Source organism: Podarcis liolepis (genome assembly GCF_965112155.1).
Source record: "Podarcis liolepis genome assembly, chromosome: 6".
In the NCBI taxonomy this organism is placed as follows: Eukaryota; Metazoa; Chordata; class Lepidosauria; order Squamata; family Lacertidae; genus Podarcis; species Podarcis liolepis.
The window spans coordinates 7752248-7776267 of record NC_139559.1 but is presented as its reverse complement, the minus strand read 5'-3'; the positions used below and the strand labels follow the sequence as shown (position 1 = coordinate 7776267).

The following is a 24020-nucleotide window of genomic DNA, read 5'->3' as shown; positions in this document are numbered from 1 at the left end:
ATGTGCAATTGGCACAACTTCTGACATATGAAGGATTGCCTCGGCCTCACCCAGTCCAGCAGTTACTCGGGTCTTGCTAAAGACCAAGTGTACAGTCATACCTTGGAAGTCGAATGGAATCTGTTCCAGAAGTCTATTCAACTTCCAAAACATTTGGAACCCAAAGCGTGGCTTCTGATTGGCTGCAGGAAGCTCCTGCAGCCAATCGGAAACTGAGGAACACCCATCAGACATTCGGCTTCCAAAAGAACATTTGAAAACCAGAACACTAACTTCCGGGTTTTGATTGTTCAGGAGCCAATTTGTTCAGGAGCCAAGGCGTTTGGGATCCAAGGAACAACTGTATTTCAATATGCTGATTTTGATCCATAAAGTTCTTCCTCTGTACAAACCTCACACGTACCAAAATTACCACTTGAGACTAAAATTCAAGTACCCCTCATCCCCTGGAAGTTAGTTAGGTGGTTATATGGGACAGGGCCATAGCTGGTTTCCAATAGCTACCCAGCTATTGGAAACAATCCAAAATCATTCTTCACCTGGAAATCTCTGTTTTAACACCCGTCCCTTCAATTACTCATATCTCTGGTTTGGACATGGGTGGCGCTGTGGTCTAAACCACTGAGCCTAGGGCTTGCTGATTGGAAGGTTGGTGGTTCGAATCCCCATGATGGGGTGAGCTCCCATTGCTCTGTCCCTGCTCCTGCCAACCTAGCAGTTTGTAAGCATGTCAAAGTGCAAGTAGATAAATAGGTACCGCTCCGGTGGTAAGGTAAACTGCATTTCCGTGCGCTGCTCTGGTTTCACCAGAAGTGGCTTAGTCATGCTGGCCACATGACCCGGAAAAACTGTCTGCAGACAAATGTTGGCTCCCTCGGCCAGCAAAGTGAGATGAGCGCCACAACCCCAGAGTCGTTCACGACTGAACTTAACTGTCAGGGGTCCTTTACCTTTTTACCTGGTTTAGAAGCCCATTTCACACTCACCTTGCTGGGGAGATCTTGCTGCTTGGTGCTGAGGTTCTCAGGCATTTCCCAGCAGCGAGTGGAGAGGTTCAAAATGGCAGTGGCAGCCATATGCGCAGCTTCCGCATCGTGGGAATAGTCGAAGCCTGTGGATGAAGACGAAGTGCTCTTCACGTAACTGCTGGAGGGACTGTGGCCGGGGGAAGAGGCCTTTGGAAAAGGTTTGGCTGCAAAAAGGGAGTAACACAGGGGGGGTGATGTATGAAGGTTGGCAAAGGACCAGGTGCAAAAAATAAAATAAAAAATCATTCCTGTGCAGTAGGCTTCCGGAGCCAGATGCCTCATTTCCAGGGTCGTCTTTACCCGAGGGTGCAAGGGGTGCGGGGCACCCGGGCGCTGAATTCTGGGAGGGTGCCAGGTGCCTACCGCTGGGAGTAGCAAATGTGAAAACTGAAAGGGCAACCCTTGGGTGGCAGCACATGAGAATGCAATGTCGCTACCGTGGAGGCTTGACAAGACAAAACCCGCTGGGTTTGGTCTCCCCCTCAAAGGGGAAACTTGGGAGGTCTCTGCCTTTCGCTGGCAGGGCTGGAGCAGGAAGGCACTTCCCTTGGGCCCAGTGGCGGAGAACAGCAACCTCCTGGCCACCGGTAATCGGGGGGAACAGGGGACGATGACGCTGGGCAGATCTTTGCACCCCAGAGGCTCATATACTAAAGACGGCCAGGCTCATTTCAGATTTCAGTTTCGGGGTGTGGGTGGGGAAAGGGTTTAGCAAATTTCAGCAGCACAATCTTGAATACACTCTGTGCAGAATTGAAAATTAGAGTAGTGAATTTCAGGAGCAATAACTCCAGCCGTGTTACCAATACAGAACTTGTCAAAATACAGTGGTACCTCGGGTTAAGAACTTAATTCGTTCCGGAGGTCCGTTCTTAACCTGAAACTGTTCTTAACCTGAAGCACCACTTTAGCTAATGGGCCCTCCCGCTGCTGCCACGTTGCCACTGCGCAATTTCAGTTCTCATCCTGAAGCAAAGTTCTTAACCCGAGGTACTATTTCTGGGTTAGCGGAGTCTGTAACCTGAAGCGTATGTAACCAGAGGTAACACTGTATATTAATATATATATTTAAAGCAAACAAAAGGAATTGTTGCTTTGGAATAAATACCTAGCACACAGGTGTGGAAAAAGTGGCTGTGGGATGTTTTCTTTCCCTTCGTGATAATAGAACTCATGGTCATTGAATGAAATCAATTAGCAGTAGATTTAGGACAGGAAAAATAATGTGCTTCTTTGCACCACGCGTAATTAGTTGATAGAATTTGCTGCCACCAGATGTACTGATGACCGCTGGCTTCGCTTAAGAGGAGATTAGATAAATTCACAGAGGATGTTTTCTTCCCGCCCCCAAACAGTGTTAGCCACAAGGGCTATCAGAAACCCAGCTTAGGCTACTGAATGCAGCAGGGATGGGGTGTTCACATGCTGCTTCTGGACTCCACCAAAGCACCTAATTGGTCACTAGAAATGTGACTAGTTAGACCTTTCGATCTGGTCCAGGAAAGGCTCTTCATCTTTTCTTAACCAATGACACTGCTGTATGAAATGATGTGAAAAGAAAGTGGGCTGTCGAGGAGAATGAGAAATATATGAGCAGGTCCTCTTAAGGGTGAAAGGTTTAGCCACTAACTGAGTGCGCCATCAAGTTCCCAGAACACTGCAATCTTCTCCATTAAAACTGTATTGCTGGGTGCCTCTGAGGAATTCAAAGGGGTGGGAAAGAGGAAAGCTTCGCCTCTCTGTCCTTTTTCTTTCCCTCGCCCACCGGAACGCATTTAGCAGGATGAAAATGGGCGCACTTCACACTAGTATTTGCCTTGTGGGAACAAAATGCTCCCCTGGCCCTCAAAAAAGTACAGAGCTTTTCATCTCCCACAACGGAACAATTGCTCAAGGATTCACACAAGCCTCTCTCTCTCTCTACATATACCATATTTTTCGCTCTATAAGACGCACCAGACCCCAAGATGCACCTAGTTTTTGGAGGAGAAAAACAAGAAAAAAAAATATTCTGAATCTGCGCAGTGAAAGCAGCAATCCCTCTTGCTGTTCTGGCTTCTGGGATAGCTGTGCAGCCTGCATTCGCTCCATAGGACGCATACACATTTCCCCTTACTTTTTAGGAGGGGAAAAGTGAGTCTTATAGAGCAAAAAATACGGTAATCAGCATCTTGCTACAAACAGAACCCAGGAGGAAGGCTGTGCAGAGAGCGCAATGGATTGCTTCCAACCATATCCTGCTCAGAGTAGACTCGTTTAAGTTGCCCATTCATTTCACTGGGCCCATTCCAAGAAGGTTCAGAAAAGGGTACCCCAAATCATCAAGGGGGTGGGTCAACTACCCTGTAAGGAAAGGCTGCAGTATTTGGGGGCTTTTTAGCTTAGGGAGAAGGCGAATAGGAGCTGATTTGATAGGAGTTTATAAAATTACGCAAGGCATGGAAAAAGTGGCTAGACCATTCTCTCTCCCTCCCCCAGTTGTAACACTAGAATTCGTGGGCAGCTAAGGAAGCGGAATGCTGGAAAATTCAGGGTAGGTATAAGACAGTATTTCTTCACAAAGTGCTTAGTTAAATTACTGCATTGGCCTGAATATAAGCCACACTTTTTTATTTTCTAAATTCTGACAGTGGAAAGTTAAATTTGCAACCTTACAAAAATTGGCTTTTATGATAGCGCTGCTGAAAAAGACTCAAGGGTGTGAGCACCTGCGGAATTTTAAGGGAGCGGCTTATTTGTGGGTATTGTCTTTTTCACTCCCCCCCCCCATGAATTTTAAAGGTGCGGCTTATTTGTGGGTGCAGCTTATATTCGGGCCAATACGGTATGAGAATTCACGCCCACAGTGATGGCTACCAACCGGGATGGCTTTTAAATGAGGATTAGCTAAATTCTTGGAGGGTAAGGCTGTGATGGCTATGCCCTGTAGAGGCAATACTTGTCTGAATACCACTTGCTGGAAGCTGCAACAGCAGCGGTTCTCAACCTGTGGGTCGCCAGATGTTGTTGGACTACAACTCCCATCATCCCTGAGCTCTGGCCTTGCTAGCTAGGGGGGATGGGAGTTGTAGTCCAGCAACATCTGGGGGCCCACAGGTTGAGAAAGGCTGTGCAAGAGGTTAGGGCTGCCAGATTTTGCTGGACATTACTGAGATTTCAAAGGCGGTATTGACATCCTGGGGGAATTTCCAAAAGGTGGTGTTTTGTCCTGGATCTTAGGCAAGTCAACCGACTTTTTTGGCATGGCATTTTTGTAAAAAAAAGAAAAGCTCAACAGTTTGGGGATTTGTCTTGAAAAAGCTCAACAACTTTCGAGGTGTCCTGGTTTCTACTTTTTGAAATATGGCAACCCTACAGGAGGGGACAATGCTCTTGTGTTCGGGCTCAACTTTTGGGCTACCCATGAGAATAGGATGTTGGCCTGATCAGGCACGTTCTCCTTGTGTCCTTAGAACTTATTTGGATATAACCCTATGTACTTGATTTTCAAAGGCTACTATCACTAGGATCAGCCTGTACTTACAAACATCTGTTTGAAACTCCGTGGTTGGCTACACTTTGATGTGGAATAGAGAAACTGGGCAGGGAAGGGTTAAAGAGCCCCCCACCCACCAACTCTATACTGAGCTGCTTTTTCAAGGCAAAAAAGGACCGTTGGGTTACATTACACATGTTTGCAGGTAACGGTTAATTTGTCCCTTGTAAATAACTAAAGCACAGATTTGCACAATGAAAAGGATTGACAGAAGAAGGTTCAGGATAGACAATAGGCTGAACTTCTGCAAAAAAAGTAATCAGTTTATGAAATCCATTGCCGCAGGATTTGGTGACAGCTGAAAGCTTAGCTGTGTTTTAGGAATTAGACTACAGTGGTACCTCGGGTTAAGTACTTAATTCGTTCCGGAGGTCCGTACTTAACCTGAAACTGTTCTTAACCTGAAGCACCACTTTAGTTAATGGGGCCTCCTGCTGCTGCCGCGCCGCCGGAGCATGATTTCTGTTCTCATCCTGAAGCAAAGTTCTTAACCTGAAGCACTATTTCTGGGTTAGCGGAGTCTGTAACCTGAAGCGTATGTAACCTGAAGCGTATGTAACACAAGGTACCACTGTAATGTATGGACTGCGGGTCTATCGGTGACTACTAGGCACAACAGCAAAATGGAACCCCCTGGTTCCCTGGGGTAAACCATGGAGACTCGTAGTTGCTCTGCGAAAACAGCAAGCTGGACCAGATCGACTTTGGGTCAGATCCAGCACAGGGCAAGACTTATGCACCACCAACAAGAAACAACAAAACACCCTCCAGGACATTCCAAAGCAGTGTCCGTGACCAGCTCCAACTTACATTTAAAGGCTTTAGGTGAGGTTTCGCTAGTCTGAATCTTTGGGGCAAGCATGCGTTTGCCAAAAACCTGAGCATCAAAACTTGCATAATCGAAGGTGACCTTGGAGTACTTCTCCAGCTCCTTGGCCAAGTTGGCCCTTGGCGTGGCAGGAACCATATTGGGCCTGTAGCTCCCGTACTGAGGCACCTCCAGTTGCTTCACAAAGCACATCGGCCTGAGGAGGACGAGAAAAGAAGAGACTGAGACTCCCGTAGAACGTTTCCATTCCGGGTGTAATTTCGTGGGGAGGCTTTTGAAAAACAAAATATGAGTGATTGGCTTTGTTTGTGAGAAGGAAAGCAGAGGGTACTTTGAACACAGAGAGCGTAGAATATGACATCTATTGTGGGGAAACCACGTGGTGAGATTTAGAGAGGGAAGAAATACTATAAACAGGGGTTCGGGCATTTTTTTGCAAGAGGATTATAATATTATTTTTTTAAAAAAAATGATTGTAACTACCATGTCTAGTCAAACGCAAGGATTTCTCCTTGCACAACAGGAATTCATTCTTCCCCAGGCCTGAGTACAACATGCCACCCCCAAATTTGTTCCAGAGGGTTGGAGGATCCCATAGAACAAATTTAAGGGGTGCATTGTGTGGTAAAGAAAGGAAGGAATATTCTGTTGTGCAAGAAGAAATCTGATGGGAGATACTATGCGCTATGATGGATTCCACCCACAGTGTAGTACAGTGGTGCCCTGCAAGACGAATGCCTCGCAAGACGGAAAACTCACTAGACGAAAGGGTTTTCCGTTTTTGAGCTGCTTCGCAAGACGAATTTCCCTATGGGCTTGCTTCGCAAGACGAAAACGTCTTGCAAGTTTGTTTCCTTTTTCTTAACACCGTTAATACAGTTGCGACTTGACTTCGAGGAGCAACTCATAGAACGCAGTGTACATAGTAGCCTTTTTTGAGGTTTTTAAAGACTTTGGTGATTTTTGAAGCTCTTCCAAAACTTCTTTTGCAGCCATTTGGTAAGTTAAGCTTTTAAAACTTTTTTTTTGGGGGGTTGGATTTTGGGTTGGGGTGTTTGGAATTCAAGGACTTGGTGTTGGGAAGGGGTTTGCAAGAATCTGGAAGCTTGTGGTTTTTTTTCTGCATTTTTATGATTTTCTGTGACCATTGGGCCACTCTGCTGGTTTTTTTTTTTTTTTTTAAATCTGGATTTGAATTTCTGTGTGCTGGGTGGCTGGGGGAACAGTTGGGGAGGGGTTTGCAAGAATCTGGAAGCTTGTGGTTTTTTTCTGCATTTTTATGATTTTCTGTGACCATTGGGCCACTCTGATGTTTTTTTAAAAAAATTCTGGATTTGAATTTCTGTGTGCTGGATGGCTGGGGGAACAGTTGGGGAGGGGTTTGCAAGAATCTGGAAGCTTGTGGGTTTTTTTCTGCATTTTTATGATTTTCTGTGACCATTGGGCAACTCTGCTGTTTTTTTAAAAAAATTCTGGGTTTGAATTTTGAAATGCTCTTTACAGTATGTGTGACTTTAAAGAGCACTTAATAAACTCTTGTTGTACCAAATTTGGCTTTGTTTGGACTTTTTTTGACCATAGGAACACATTAATTGATTTTCAATGCATTCCTATGGAAAACCGTGCTTCGCAAGATGAAAAATTCGCTAGACGAAAAAATTCGCGGAACGAATTAATTTCGTCTTGCGAGGCACCACTGTAGTTTGTTCCAAATTTATAAGCCCATGATGGAAGAGGTTTGATGTGTGTGTGTGTGTGCGCGCGTGATATAACCGTTTCTAGTCTGGCTGGCACAATCTGTAGTCAGCTGGTGAAGGGGTGGCACGAGCAAGCATTTTTATTTTATTTTTCTAATAGTGCTAAGTGCCTCTTAAATTTTATTAATAATTTTTTTCCATTCTTTATAATCACACTTTCATCCAGGGACGTTGAATAAGTTACAAAAAAACCCCACACCATTCAGTCGAAAATCTAACAATAACATGCATCAAAATCATCCTCCTATTAGTTATGCATAATAATAATAATAATAATAATAATAATAATAATAATAATAATAATAATAATTTTATATATATATATCCCGGCCTCCCCAGCCAAAGCCGGGCTCAGAGCGGCTAACAACAGTAAAATGATACAACATTCTAAAATCATTTCATTGTAAAATTAATTCAAATCAGATTAATGGCAACTGTTAATATAACAGTATATACTTTTGTCCCTACTCATTTATCCTAATTTCCCCCCTTCCTCCCTCCCCTTTAACCCCTCTCCCCCAAAATTGTTCTCTCTTCAAATCTTTAACCATGTGCACAGATTATTCTTTCTAATTTGGATGCTTGGCTTGGCTTCCCCCGTGCTATCCAATTCCTATAACTTGTCCATTTATTCAAAATCTTTTGACATTTGCTTTCCCATGTATCTTCCGTCATTACCTGTTCAAATATATCACGATTGTACATATTCGAAAACATAGCCATTCCACGGAGCAAGCATGCTAAACTCTCTGATCGTTAAATCAGAGACAAGTTCTGCTCCCAAAAGCTACACAGTCGTAAGAAACAAAAGGGCTTGGGGATGTGTTAACAATACAACAGAAATTGAAATATTGGATTGTGGCTTTCTGCCTCCATCCTCATAATGTCGATATGATAGCTGTAATTCTCTGTCAGTTTGCAATGCAGTGTAATCAGTACAGACGCAGTATGGCTGCACTGTGAAAAACCCTTTGGCCTGTAGTCTCAGCACTAATTGATGCTACAGAAGCCATTCGTTGTCCTCCCATGCCCTGCCTAGAAACATCAATTACTTTTTTTATAACTGTTTGCGGAGACATTTGACAGTAAGAAAAGCATCAGCAGGAACAAGATATGCTGGAACTTGCATAAGTGGTGATTTGCTGTTCTTTCAGAGATATTATATTATTGGTGGCAGTTGGAGGGAGGGAGGGAAGAAAAGCTGGTGGCTTAGGAAATACTTGACTATTTACCTGAGTATCCGATCAGAATTTGAGCTGCTCTTTGATGGGTCACCAGTTGGGGGCTGCTGCTTCTCGTGAGATTTGGCTAGTTTTTCAGCAGCGGCGATGGGGCACCCGGATAAGCTGTAGGAAGGAAGGAAAGAAGGAAGGAACAGAAAAATGGCATGAGAGAAAAAGGGAGGAAAGTAATTTGTGTGTGTGTGTGTTACATTTTTTTAAATGTTTAAATTTATTTTTTATTTTTACCAACAACCAAAACACAAACAGTGAAACCCCCCAGGCGGCTGATACATTGGGCATACATAATCAATAATAACATATTCAAATCAACCATATGTATAATTTTATATACGTTAACACTCCTCCATCCACAAAGTTTATTTAACTTTTAACGTTTTAATTGCCCCAAATTGTTCAAACCTACCCAAATAATTCAATATCTTAGGGAGGAAAGTAATAATAGAAATTCTGCACTCTACAGCAAAGCCTTCAACAGTTACCTGATGAAAATAGGGACGTCCTATTTAATAATAATTATAGTTATACCCCGCCCATCTGACTGGGTTGCCCCAGCCACTCTGGGCGGCTTCCAACATATATAAAATCATAATAAAACATTAAACATTAAAAAACTTCCCTACACAGGGCGGCTTTCAGATGTCTTCTAAGGGTTGTACAGTGGTGCCTCGCAAGACGAAATGCGAGTTTTTCGTCTTGCGAAGCACGGTTTCCCATAGGAATGCATTGAAAATCAATCAATGCGTTCCTATGGAGACCGTCCGGGGACAGAGGGGAAGTGCCACGCGCCTTCCCCTCTGTCCCCGGACCTGTTTTAAAGCAAGGGAAGGGGCAGCGGGGAGAATCACTTCTCCCCGTTGCCGCCCCTTGGTTCAAAAGGGGTCCGGGGAGAGAGGGGAAGGCGCGTGCACCTTCCCCTCTGTCCCCAGAGATTGCGGGGCTGGCAACGGGGAGAAGCGATCTTCTCCCCGCCGCCCCTTGCTTCAAAAGAGGTCCGGGGACAGCGGGGAAGACGCGTTGCACTTCCCCGCTATCCCCGGAGCTTGCGGGGCAAGCTTCGTTTTGCGAAGCAAGCCCATAGGGAAATGCGTCTTGAGAAGCGGCTAAGAAAACGAAAAACTCCTTCGTCTAGCGAGTTTTTCGTCTTCCGAGGCGTTCGTCTTGCGGGGTACTACTGTACAGTCGTACCTCGGAAGTCAAATGCCTTGTGAGTCAAAGGTTTTGGCTGCCAAACGCCACAAACCTGGAAGTGAGCGTTTTGGCTTGCGAGCATTCATTGGAACCTGAACATCTGATGTGGGTTCTGCAGCTTTCGATTGGCTGCAGGAACTTCCTGCAGCCAATCAGAAGCCATGCCTTGGTTTCTGAATGTTTTGGAAGTCGAATGGACTTCTGGAACAGATTCTATTTGACTTCCGAGGTATGACTGTATAGTTACTTATCTCCTTTGCATGGGGGCTGCATAACTGCATATCTTCCAATATTTCTCCGATGAAAAACAGCGGTGCCCTAACACGCCCTCCATCATTTCTCTGATGAAAATAGGGACGTCTTAAGGAAAAGTGGGATATTCCAGAATCAAATCAGAAACCGGGCCGGCTTCTGTAAATCCGGGACCGTTGCTGGAAAATAGGGACACTTGGAGGGTCTGCTATGGCAGAGTTCCCCAATCTGGTACCATCCCAATGTTAAACTGCAATTCTCACCATCCCTGCCCACTAGGCATGCTGGGCTGGGCTGATGGGTGTTGTAGTCCAAAAAGATCTGGAGGGCACCAAGTTGGGGAAGGCTGCTCTAGAGTGTTCAAAGTGCTTCACATGCATTTCCGTGCTGTAATCCATGCCAGAACTGGGTATAATGGGTCAGTAAGTATTATTCTGGGATGCAGGTGGTGCTGTGGGTTAAACCACTGAGCCTCTTGGGCTTGCCGATCAGAAGGTCAGCGGTTCAAATCCCCGTGACGGGGTGAGCTCCCATTGCTCGGTCCCTGCTCCTGCCAACCTAGCAGTTCGAAAGCACGTTAAAGTGCAAGTAGATAAATAGGTACCACTCCGGTGGGAAGGTAAATGGTATTTTGGGCGCTGCTCTGGTTCGCCAGAAGTGGCTTAGTCATGCTGGCCACATGACCCGGAAGCTGTATGCCGGCTCCCTCGGCCAGTAAAGCGAGATGAGCGCCGCAACCCCAGAGTCGTCCACGACTGGACCTAATGGCCAGGGGTCCCTTTACCTTTACCTTTTAAGTATTATTCTAATATTGGAAATGGAAGAAGGGTAAGGGATACGGCTTGCCTAAAGCCATCTAGTGACTGCATGGCAGAGGTGAGATTAAAATTTAGTGGGAGCCGGCACAGTGAGTCTTTCTAGCAAAACTGGACTTTCCCCTCACTTCTAAACATACAAAAACTTTCTGACAGTGAAAGCTCCTCCCCAGTGGAACGGTCTCCTTCGGGAGCTTCTAGACTCTCCTTCCTTGGAGGTTTTTAAGCAGAGGTTGGATGGCCATCTGTCATGGATGCTGTAGCTGAGATTCCTGCATTGCAGGGGGTTGGAATAGATGGGCCTTGGGGTCTCTTCCAACTCTCTGATTCTACTTCCCCCATATAAGTTCTGGGGGTGTCAGAAGTACCCCTACAACAGCACACAGAGGGAAGAGAGGGGAGGTTGTTCCATCCAGGGAGCAGAAATTATTGCACCGATGACTTCATGACCAAGTGGGGATTTGAGTCTGTCACTCTAACCATTACACCACACTGTCTTCCTAGAGTTCTTCTGCTATGTGGCAGCTACATAAATCAAGTGGGTAACGAAATACGGAGAAAGCAAAATGACACACAGAGATTGATCTGAAATACTTTCCTTGAAGCTTGAATTTGTTTTATTCTGGATTGTTTCATTTGATGTGTTCATGCTTTGAGGGTTTTTTTTTCTCTTTAAAATATAAAGCGGTATAGAAACGAAATGAAAAATAAAACAATGACGACAATTGTAACAGTGTGATGTTGAATTCCACCCTTTCTTTCCCCAAAGCAATATGAAATGTAGGTAGCAGCTTTATGAATGCCATAGTCCAGGACTTAAGCTGAGCTGGCCACCAATCTTATTTTTGGGAAGCAATCTATGTTTGCATAATCCAGCAAAAATGTGTTCAGTTAATTAGGGCTGGCAGGCTGCCACCTGGACATACTCTATAAAGAAAAATTGCATGGCGTGGGGCAAAAATAAATTCCAATTTGCTTCAGCAGGAGAGGACTGGATAGGGCAGGCGGCAATCATAGGCTGAGACGAGCCACAAAACCCTTGCAAGAAACTGGGCAACAGAATTAAAGTTAAAAAGAATTCTCCACATTGCAACTTGACAACCATAGTCAGCTACAGTGATTTAGGTCAGTATCCAATACACTCATTCCATTACTCTCGTACAATGGAACTTTCCCCTCTCTCATCCCTGAATGCACATCCTACACCCTCCCCAAATCTGCTCCAGAGGGTTGGGGGTAACCCCCAGAACATTTTTTTTGGGGGGGGGGGACATGCAGGGAGGAGGAGGGAAAGCAGAAATCCTTGTTTTGATAGAATTTGCCACTTAGCCTGATTTTGGACACAACTCTTCGGCTGCTTATACTCCAATGTTATTTTCTATACGAGCATCACAGCAACTCATAGGATCTGATGCTCAAATTACTGCATGCAGTCCATGCTCCTGATACCTTGATGGCAGGACCGAACCCGGATCCATCCCAAAAATGACTTGTGCCACTATTGTGCCAAAAGTTTGCCCTGTGCCTGCCACACTTGATCATTTACCATACAAGGGAATCTGAATATCACCTGCAGGAAGGGGAGAGGAGGATGTTTGGGAGCTCTCCGGCCACAGGGACTGAGAAAGGGAACATAGTTTTTGCTCTGCACATCAGCAGCAGTGGAGAATTTAATTTCACTTTCCTTCGCTCGCTGGCTAGTGCTTCAAGCCAAATTGATCTTCTCAATTAATTGAAGAAACATATCTATTTTTTCTTCTTCTGATCTAGGCCCACAAAAAAGGGTACGTTTCTTGTCCCCAGCCCAATGCACAAACAACGTTTAACAAACTGAGCAACTGTGTGTGCCATGTGTGACACCTTTGATCCAGTGAGTTCAGTTCCTAACCTGATCCTGTTGCTCTTAACATTTTCCAGGGAAGCAACGATTCTTAGAGATTGCTTAGATTCTTACATGCATTTCCATATAACACATTCCCTTCCCAAATAGGTCTTACAATCTATAGAATCTGTTTCTGAAACCGCTTTGTATCGTACAAGAGAATTCCTACACTGCCATTAAGCTATGCAAATATCATTTACGTGTTGACCTTTCCATGCACGTGCATTTCACTATATGCCACATGTGGTAGGGCAGAATTGTTATCATCTTTCCTGTAGGTTCACACTGCTTGTATCTGGGCTAGAAGTTCATAGATGTACAATACCAAAAGCTATGCTTTTGTTATTGTTATGTACTGAAGTTCTCACCCTGGGCCAGCAGGGGGATACTGTAGATAGTTATGCAAATAAGGGATTGAAAGTGACGTTCAGTGATTGGATAGTTTTAGAAAATTGTTACAGTTACATTGTACTGGAGCTCTATATAAGCAGGCTGACTGAACCCTTCAGTTCAGTTCTGTCCTGGCCTGTGAATAAACAAGAGCTGTTTGAAGAATTGCTGTGTCGTCTGATATGTTCACCCACAATTTAACAGTTATCTGCCTTTTTCTGCCCCAAAATGCCTTCTTGAACCCAAGACTTCTGTTGTCCTATCCTGAACAGTTTCTAAATTGGCTCTAGGATAACTTTGAGCTCTTGCTGTGAATCACATACCTTCGGTGAGTGTTGCGGTTGCTGTTCACGTGGCCTTGTCCAGTGCACCCTGGCGTCGGGCATTTTAATACATTCTCGTGCATGGCCAAGACTTTATTATAAAGGAAGGAAAGGGGGGGGGGATGCAGAGGAGGAAGGGGAAAAACCACAACACGATTAAAGAAAGAAAGAAAACAGATGGTTCATCAGGTCTCAGAAAACAAGCAGTTGTTTGGGCTCGTCTGAGCACCTCATCCCATATCCTTCAGCTGCACCAACCAAAGCTGGTAAAGCGTGTTCTGCTTCATGGAGAGCACGTGTTGCAGTGGGGTCTGACAGGCCACCCCTCTGTTGTTGGGTGGGATCTTATAGATGACCATAGCAGTGATTGAGCTGTTTGAGTTACTGGGGAAATTTTGATGTTGCCAATTTGTGGGATGGACCAAGGGTTTTATATACCGTATTTTTTGCTCTATAAGACTCACTTTTTCCCTCCTAAAAAGTAAGGGGAAATGTGTGTGCGTCTTATGGAGCGAATGCAGGCTGCGCAGCTATCCCAGAAGCCAGAACAGCAAGAGGGATTGCTGCTTTCACTGCGCAGCGATCCTTCTTGCTGTTCTGGCCTCTGAGATTCAGAATATTTTTTTTCTTGTTTTCCTCCTCCCAAAACTAGGTGCGTCTTGTGGTCTGGTGCATCTTATAGAGCGAAAAATACGGTACTGAGCACGCAGCATTGAGCGTTCTCTTTCGCTGCGTGCACCGGATCACCCGCCCACCCTCCCTAATTTAGAGCTTTTTGCATTTGACCTTGCTATGCCTGTCATGGAGTCGTCTGCTTTTGGGGCAGGGGCCTGGTAGGAATATTGTCCATTTGGCTGATTGGCTGGTGCCATTTGGTTTTTGCCCACTGCGTAGCAAATCGCCACAACTTGTAAGGTTGCGGTTAAAGGTAAAGGGACCCCTGACCATTAGGTCCAGTCGTGGCCGACTCTGGGACCAGTAAGGGAAAACAATACTGGGGAGAAAGTGGAGCTGGGCACCATACCCTCACCTCTCCCCGCATGCTCCCAGGGGCTTGCACAGCCCAAGCCCCACACCAGGGATTCAGACGAAAGCATGGCGAGCCCCTGGATTCCTTTAACAGAATTCCCTTGCAGCAGCAGAATTGGAGGGGCAGGCACAGCCAACCACATCCCCTCCACCAACCAAAAAATTAACCAATGCACGGGTGGCACTGTGGGTTAAACCACAGAGCCTAGGACTTGCCAATCAGAAGGTCGGCAGTTCGAATCCCCGTGACGGGGTGAGCTCCCGTTGCTCGGTCCCTGCTCCTGCCAACCTAGCAGTTCAAAAGCACGTCAAAGTGCAAGTAGATAAATAGGTACCGCTCCGGAAGGAAGGTAAATGGCGTTTCCGTGCACTGCTCTGGTTCGCCAGAAGCGGCTTAGTCATGCTGGCCACAGGACCCGGAAGCTGTACGCCGGCTCCCTTGGCCAGTAAAGCAAGATGAGCACCGCAACCCCAGAGTCTGTCACGACTGGACCTAATGGTCAGGGGTCCTTCTACCTTTACCTTTAGCCTGCATAACCCTGGTCTTGTGCCCCAGAGCCCAACCCTTTCTACAGAACTCCCTGCCCTGGAAGCCACATGCAAGGTTTTTTGGTCCCATAATAGAATGAGTTTAAATGTGAATTTAAAAAATAAGATAAAAACATATATTTTTTATTTATTTCCTACTGCATTGCGCTTCTCCTGCCTATCCGTTTCAGGTACTTTTAAGCAATTGGAATTATCTATAGTCTCTTATTTTGTTTTGTTTTTTAAAAATATTTTTAATCTTCAGGATTACTACCTCCTGCGGTGATGACCTTAAAAGCAAAGGAATTAATTTGTTTTTCAGTTCTTTTTTTTTTAAAAAAAATCACACATATGAGAAAATAACTGATGTCCCCTTGTCTCATTTCCCCTCAAGTCTAAAACCTTTGAAGTGAACTGATAAGGCAGATTTTCACTTTATTTTCATATGTGCACACAGCGATTCCTGTGATGTTGTTATGAAGACATGAATTAAACCCACAAATAACAAACATTTGCCCTTTGGGGAGAAAGTATATGAAACTTTCCAATACCAATTTATATTTAATAGCAGGAAAAAGTTGACTTTTCCATTTCCTTTGTGTTTTGCCACGCCTGCCTCATACATACTGTTTGCATTTTTAAAAAAGAGGGAAAAGATAATTTGCAAACATCTCTCTTTCCCTCTTTAACATTTCATGGAAATCAGTAGGAATGAAGTGTCTGATTCATTCCAGACAAGATGGAATACTTTCTAAGAAACTGTGTTTTCAGAGGTGGCTTATCCTCACTTTGTGCTTAAGAAAACAGGGGTGTAGCAGGCTGAGAGGCATGGCAACTATCTTATGACTGCTAGCAGCCGAATTCAGCAGAAGGTGATCGGTCTAAAATTCCACTTAATTGACTGGAAGACAGTTAAGTACTGTATATGCATAAGCAGAGCAATGAAAAAATATGTTGCAATCCCCGCTTTTGGCCATTTTAGGGGTGGGGGGTGGGAGAGGGAAAATAACCCCCCCCCCATCATTGGGCTGCCCAAAGAACTTTCTCAAAGTTTTTTGGGGGGGAAAGGCTTACCACACAACTTCCTTTAGCTTACAACTTGTGTGGGTGTGCACTAAGAGACAGTGGTTTGCCTAAGGCGACTGAATGAATTCATAGCTGAAGTGAAAAACCAGCTTAGCTCACAGCTCAGTCTCTTAACCAGTGTGCTTCAGTGCCTAGCATAAACGAGTAGGATGGGCACGCAGTCATCAAAATGATGTTGAGATCACAGCTTAACATTAAGGGCATTTTGTAAGCCATTGTCATGTCTTTTTTGAACATACGGATGAGCTGAAAAGGGGATGGGTAGTTTTTAAAAACATTTTGGGCAGCAATTCTTTTAAACAAATCCTTTTGGCGATTTTTCAGACAATGTGCCACAAGAGTGCAAACATGTTTGCCCACTGAAAGCATTGGAAATGTAGTGAATGTGGCCAATTTTGACTGCAGGTGGGTTGACTTAAGTTGAGTCCATTTAAATTATTGTTTTAAACCATGATTTAAATAACCAGGAAGCTACACCTACTTGGTGTAAGCAATTGATTTAAATCGACTTTCTCATTTTGAAATTCATTGATGACTAAGCAGGCATACTGAGCGGTTAGTATAACAGCCTAAATGCTTACTGCATTGCAAAATTATGTCCGCTTAGAGAAAACAGATATTAATTTGGGTCTACCTGCATACATGCAAGCATATTCAGGAAGATATCACTTTATCGAAGGGTGCAGTCCTTTTATACTTATTTGGTATCAAATTGCAGGAAACAGAAGTCCCACTTTCTTCACTGTGACTTATTTCCAAGTAAGCAGGCATGGGATTAGCCTTCAAGCGTCCAGAACAGCGGTTCTCCACCTGTGGGTCCCCAGATGTTGTTGGACTACAACTCCCATCATCCCTGAGCTCTGGCCGTACTAGCTAGGGGTGATGGGAGTTGTAGCCCAACAACATCTGGGGACCCACAGGTTGAGAAAGGCTGGTCCAGAACATTGCAGAAGCAACTTGGTCACAGACCCTCCTGTCTTCCCTGCTTGCTCAGCTGCCACCCAACTGTTCTGTTCTCTTTTCCATTTTCACCTTTGCCTTGCTGCACCTGGAACACCCCGTCCCCCTCCTCCACATTCATTGGAGATGATGGATTTGTCATTCATTCATCCATTCATCCATTCATCATTCATTCATTCAGCAGTAGTATTTCTTGCAAAAGAAGAAGCTGGACTGTTTCTGTCCTGTAAATAACTCCAAGTCACACTCACTCTCTGGAGGGATCCTGTCTTTGTGCGGGCAGCCAGACAAACTGCGGTGGTGAGGGTACAGCCCCGTGACATGCCCTGTGCCATCACAGCCAGGGGTTGGGCATTTGATTTCTCGCTTCTCGGGTCTTGAAGGATCTAGGAAATGCAGGGAGGAGAGGGTGCAGGAAGAACATCATGAGACGTGCAAAAAAGTCGACAAGAAAATCGAACCAGTCTTATTAAGAATACTCTGAATCTGTTTTTGCATTCCATTTCAGGTGAAATTTACTTACACAATTCATGACCAGCTTTCCCCAACCTAGTGCCTGCCATGGTGGCTGGCGTCAATGGCAGTTGTCTTCCAAAACATCTGGCGGGCACCAGGGTGGGGGACACCAGTCCAGAGGGACAGTAAATGTACATCTCAACAGCAGCAGCAACAACAACAACAAAAGATCAGTGGGAAAGAGTCAGCCAATAGTACCAAACAGCTCTGGGAAAGATAGGTAACTCTTCAGATATTGTTACCAGATATTGTTTACCCCTAAAACCCATGATAGAAGGAAGCTCATATATAGGTTTATGTTTCCTACAGTCTGATTCTATGGATCAATTTAAGCTGCAGTCGTGCAAGTAGCCACTTGTGCTACTGGATTGCAATCCTATGGACATAAGAACAAAGAATTTAAAGGAATGGATTGATGGATTAGCCCAAATCACTCTAATTCAGCATTTCCCCCAAGACACCCTTAGGAAGCAAGGTGTTATTGAGATAATCACCCACCCCCTGGGTGTATTTTATGCCACTGTGGCTCATATGCAGCAATTGATCTATCTTCCATGAACTGGTATAACCAGTGTTGAAGCAATGATTCTTCAACATCAACTTCGTTGGACTGGTCATGTTGTGCGGATGCCTGATGATCGTCTTCCAAAGCAACTACTCTATTCTGAACTTAAAAATGGACAGCGTAATGCAAAAGAGGTTTAAAGACTCTCTCAAGGCAAATCTTTAAAAATGTAGTATAAACACCAACAACTGGGAAACACTGGCCTGCGAGCGCTCCAGTTGGAGAACAGCCTTTACCAAAGGTGTCATGGGCTTTGAAGACGCTCGAACTCAAGACGCAAGGGAGAAACATGCTAAGAGGAAGACACGCTTGGCAAATCCACACCATGATCAACTCCCGCCCGGGAACCAATGTCCCCACTGTGGAAGGACGTGTGGATCCAGAATTGGCCTCCATAGTCACTTACGGACTCACTATTAAGACCGTGTTTATGGAAGACAATCTTACTTGGCTATGAGTGATCGCCAAAGAAGAAGAAAGAAGATAATCCTTCCTGAAAGTCATCTGTGCTAGAGTCTGTTGGCATGTCTAATGGCAATGAGTTCCCCAGGTGAATTAGAATTGTATGAAGCATGCTTAGGATGTTTGTTTGCCCCAAACCTTCTTGCGAACTGCTTCACTGAATAGTCCCAATGAGTGTATCGGAAACTCTATACTCCAGTATCATTATGACCTCCTGTATATGAAAGCATGTGCCCCTAAATGCCAGTAGCTGGGGAGAGCTATTGTGCACTCATCGCTTGTGGGATTCCTGCGGGCAACGGATCAGTTGACCACTGTGAGAACAGAATATTGGACTGGATGTTGGACAACCGATCCAGCAGGGCTTGTATGGAGGGAGGATTCCCCAGGTGCTTCCAGATAGGAGCTTAATGGGTCAATGGGATATTGCTGGCAACAGGTGTTTTTGTTTTTAATCTTATCGGATTCCCCCCAGAAAGGGTAAATTTGGATTAAATGCAGGAAAAACACAGGCTGGCATTTGGGTGACAATGACTTCATTTGGATGCTGCAAAAAAACTCATGAGAAACACTGATCCCACAAGCAACACCCATCTGGAAGCAGCCCTCTCCCTAGAGTAGGAGTGGGGGGAATATTCAAGCGTATGCAGACTCTGAAGGTTTTACTCCTTTGTCACTTATAGGAGCACACAGTAGGGTACTGAGGTCAACACAAAACAGCAGCCAATGAAAGTTGCAGAATACAATATGGCAGCACCATTGCAGAAACAACCATTGACCAAACCATTGCAGGGACCATTTGCTTCTTTCCATTAGGCTTCACACAGACAGCATGACAGAAGATGAGTTACTTCTGTTCCACCATCCTCTGATTATTTTGTATTTACTGGAACCATTCAAACTTTGCATTGGCCCTGAGAATGGTGGGCTGGTGGGGACATAGGGGCATCCAGATGTTACAGATCTATAGGAACGGGGTTCCCAGGCCCTACCAAACTCATTTTCATTGCCACTGGGGGGTAGGGATAGCAGTTTATTTCCCACTGGAAGGACAACGTCCTCACCTTTGCTGTAGTAGCTCTTTCTGATGGAGTCCAGGGCTTTGTTTTGCTTGTCCTCGACCTGGAAAAGTTTCACATGCTCCCCGGCCAGCTGCTGACCAGGCTCTCTCACAACCTTAACCTGTTCAGCTTTCAGAGCAATGGCCTGTTCCAAAAGACCCAGGTTCCCCCGGGTCATCATGTCATACATCTCAGATTCATCAGTCACAGTGGATTTCTGGGAGTGGCAATCATCGTCCTTGTCATCGTCTGATCTCACCTCCACAATGACAGAATACTCAGGCTTGGAGCCGACTATCTGTCCTTCACAGTGGGTTTTTGGGGAGTCCTGAGATGTGTGAGGAGCTTCTTCACAGATCACTGCAGTCGATGTCTCCTCCTCCTCTTCTTCCTCCTCCTCCTCTTCCTCCTCTTCCTCATACTCTTCATCTTCCTCCTCCTCTTCATTGTCTTCCTCCTCCTCTTCCTCCTCATCTTCTTCCTCCTTTTGCAATTTGCAAGACTCCTCATAGCTCACCTCATCATCCCGATGTTCCAGGCACAAATCGCTACTGCGTTCACTGGTGACCTCAATGACTTCTTCCGCATCCTCCGTTTGGATGATGATCTCCTTTTCACATTCCTCCTCAACTGCCTCCTCTTCCTCTTCCTCTTCTTCTTCCTCCTCCTCCTCTTCCTCCTCCGCTGCTCCTTCATGTAGCAAGTGCACGCCCTCCCCAGTGTTGGAGACCTGTCCTTCGCTTTTGGACACCTGCCCCTTGGCTGCAAGAGTTCCTTCTGATATTTGGCCTAGAAATAAAAGAGTTGGCAATTATTTCTTGATACGATAGGATACAATATCTTTATTGTCACTGTCCCATACAGAACAATGAAATTGAAAAATCTACATAAGACATTCAAAAACCCCTAAAAACTCTGAAACCCCATTTAAAAATACAATATACTATAGAGACTCCTTATACTGCTTTTAAAACCAGAATTGCATTTGGGTAGAAACTGTTTCTCAGGCGGCTAGTCCTGGTCTTTATAACCCTATACCTTCTTCCAGAAGGCAGAAGCTGAAAGAGATCATTTCCGGGGTGTGCACTATCCTGCGCTATCTCTGCAGCTTTCTTATGGCACCTGGAAGCATAGATTTGATCTAAGGTGGGAAGACTGCACCCAATTATTCTCTCTGCAGTCTTTACAACCCTGGACAGCATTGTTTTTCCCCTGGCCGCGGAGCTCCCAAACCACACACAGAGACCATAAGTTAATACACTCTCCACAGTACAATGGTAAAATGCCATCAACAGGTCCTTTGAGAGATTGTTTTTCCGGAGGATTCTCAGAAAATATAACCTCTGCTGTGCTCTCTTCATCAGGTCTTTGCAGTTTTCTCTTGTAGCTGGTCTGGAGCAGGCTGGGTGCTATATTCTGTTGTGGCTTGGGGTTTTGGCCCTTAAGATAGGGTTGCCATACGTCTAGAATTTCACAGACATCGTTGGGATTCTGCCATTAGAATCAGTGACCGGACGGAGATTGCTGAAATGTCCAGGAAAATCTGGACGTATGGCAACCCATGTCCAATTTCCCCCCCACTTATTGAAAAGTGGCCACCCAACTTAAGCAGGGAAGAATAGCTGGGGGACACCCCCCCCCACATAAACATTTAAATAGCCCATTTTAAAGGTTTGATTGAAACCCGTGCCTTGCTATTACACTCCTGGTGTGGCCATATTTATAGCATTCAGCCATGGCAGGTAAACAGACCGTTTTCTTTCCTAAAACTGTTCCCTCTGATGAGATGAACATCAGTGCCTGACATTTATTTTCCCCAGGATGCCTCCAGAAGTCATCAACTAGATACTTGTGTGCTTTGTCTAATGCCTCTCTAGACTGATATTTATGTGCGGAAAATATCACACAGAAGGATGTTGTCAATGGAAACGTACAGCGTTGCCTTCATTTACATGGGGGAAAGCAATGAATCTGGGCTCCCCAAGCTAAGCAAGGCAATAACTTTGGTTATTGCCAATAGTTCTCTCGTTGCTGTGCCAACGAGTCTTTGGGTGAACTGGTGCCCATTGCAGTTGATGAAAAGGTTCTAGTGGCTAATGACAGAAGAGGTGCTAATGGATTGGTAACATCTTGAAAGCACATACTGCGTTATCATTAATGTAACTAGGGTCAAGCAAAGGTATGTCTATCTCCCCCTCTGGCCCCCAGGCACAAAGTGGATAGTGCAAAATAGGCGCCAATGGTCTCGCGAATATTGGAAGTAATTAAAATCACTCTGGGCGGCTTCCATAGAAACAAAAAATACAGTAAAATATCACAGATTAAAAGCTTCCCTGAACAGGGCTGCCTTACGATGTCTTCTAAATGTCAGGTAGTTATTCATCGCTTTGACATCTGATGGGAGGGCGTTCCACAGGGCGGGCGCCACTACCGAGAAGGCCCTCTGCCTGGTTCCCTGTAGCTTTGCTTCTCGCAATGAGGGAACCACCAGAAGGCCCTCGGCGCTGGACCTCAGCGTCCGGGCAGAACGATGGGGGTGGAGACGCTCCTTCAGGTATACTGGGCCGAGGCCGTTTAGGGCTTTAAAGGTCAACACCAGCACTTTGAATTGTGCTCGGAAACGTACTGGGAGCCAATGTAGGTTTTTCAAGACCGGTGTTATGTGGTCTCGGTGGCCGCCACCAGTCACCAGTCTAGCTGCCGCATTCTGGATTAATTGTAGTTTCCGGGTCACCTTCAAAGGTAGCCCCACGTAGAGCGCATTGCAGTAGCCCAAGCGGGAGATAACTAGAGCATGCACCACTCTGTCAAGACAGGTAGGGTCTCAGCCTGCGTACCAGGTGGAGTTGGTAGACAGCTGCCCTGGACACAGAATTGACCTGCGCCTCCATGGACAGCTGTGAGTCCAAAATGACTCCCAGGCTGCACACCTGGCATGATGTTGGGTTTATTTTATTTATTGCAACTCTATCTGACTTTTTCCTGGAAGGAGCTCAAGGTGGCATACAGAGTTCTCCCCCTCCTCATTTAATCTCCACAACTACCCTGTGAGGTAGGTTAGGCTGAGAGGCAGTGACTGGCCCAAGGTCACCCAGTGAGTTTCATTCCACCCATAGCAATGTTTCTACTCAGATTGTACCTTCCTCTGGTTGAGTTATTTAGAAACCTTTGAGGTTTATAGATTCATGGCTGAATACCTGAAGCATCAAATGTTCCACATTTTAAATGTTCCTTTTAAAAAATAGTGAAATATTGATTTTTTAAAAAAATATTACTACTACTCCTACTAAAATTTGTTATCTTTATTTGCTTTATCTTGCCCAAGGCAACCTGAAGCGACTTCCAACCGAATAAGATATGTGGATAGTGTCATTATATAGTTTAGTCACTAGGTGGCACTGGACTTAGTTGCATCTTCTGGGTGGAGTCAGGAGTTTCCTGTTAGATTTATGTTGGAGAGAGCCCAATAAAGTTTATGTCTAGCTTCCTTGGCTAGCATGTCCTCTATGTCTACCACAACAGCACCTACATATTATTTAGAGGAGCTATCACTCTGTAGATTGTCAACGTTTCCTTTCTTAATCCTACCCACGAAATAAATCTTTGCAGTCGAGCCAATAATGAAATAAAGCACCTTCTCCCGGCGGACAGCTGCTGCAGGCCTCCTCTTGGTCTATTGCTTCTGCCTCTTCCTCCTCCAGCGTGCCCTCGGAGTCGTCCGTCACAGACTCCTCTTTCGCTTCTGCCTCTTCGCTGCCATCGCTGTCAATGCTGTAGCCTTCATCGAGGGCTAACTTAAGCGGGTGGGATTTCCTCTTGGATGCCAGATGTTCTGCTTCGGCACCTTGAAGTTTCCTCTTCTTTGCGAGGGGGCAACTTTGTAAACTAAAAAAAACAGGGGAGGAAGAGAGAGTGAGCTTTGTCACTGTAACGCACTGGCTTCCCGAGAGCTAACCGGCTAGACTGGCTGAAGTACATGTGTCTTAATTTGCAATGTTTAGGTAATGGCTTCATTCTGGACATGTGATGAAACTGTCACTCTCTGATTAATTGAAACAATTTGAAGGCATGAAACCAGCCATTCCCTTTGTTTCTAGCTGATGTAACGCGTCTGGAGCTAAACTCCGTGAGAGATGCTGGAGGAGGAAGGAAGGAGCCGTTCCTGCTTCTGTTTTCCAGATCCAGCAGGATCTTCTTATTTTCTGATTGTATTTTGCTCCCCTTACCGTGCCTGGGCCAGTAGTGACAAAGATAATTTCTCATTTGCTTGCTCACTGGAGAGTACAGTGGTCCCTCGGGTTAAGAACTTAATTCATTCTGGAGGTCCGTTCTTAACCTGAAACTGTTCTTAACCTGAAGCACCACTTTAGCTAATGGGGCCTCCCGCTGCCGCTGTGCCACCGCTGCACAATTTCTGTTCTCATCCTGAAGCAAAGTTCTTAACCCGAGGTACTATTTCTGGGTTAGCAGAGTCTGTAACCTGAAGCGTATGTAACCTGAAGCATATGTAACCCGAGGTACCACTGTACACAGTACCTTCATTAGAGCCTTTTCACATATGCCACCCAAA

General features: G+C 45.2%; 1 protein-coding gene across 6 annotated transcripts in view; it reads right to left on the bottom strand.

Moving 5' to 3' along the window:
- The window catches only part of MYT1 (myelin transcription factor 1), a 180281-nt gene that overhangs the window by 56855 nt on the left and 99406 nt on the right, over positions 1-24020 (bottom strand). For 3 of the 6 annotated variants that reach the window (XM_083507352.1, XM_083507354.1, XM_083507355.1), the window contains exons 6-12: positions 23085-23335; positions 19454-20239; positions 17098-17232; positions 13244-13334; positions 8382-8495; positions 5374-5588; positions 987-1192 (exon numbers count right to left, since the gene is read on the bottom strand). In XM_083507352.1, the coding sequence (XP_083363478.1) occupies positions 987-1192; positions 5374-5588; positions 8382-8495; positions 13244-13334; positions 17098-17232; positions 19454-20239; positions 23085-23335 (1798 nt within the window). The remainder of the gene's footprint in view (positions 1-986; positions 1193-5373; positions 5589-8381; positions 8496-13243; positions 13335-17097; positions 17233-19453; positions 20240-23084; positions 23336-24020) is intronic. The other 3 variants (XM_083507353.1, XM_083507356.1, XM_083507357.1) reach the window with 1 other exon arrangement.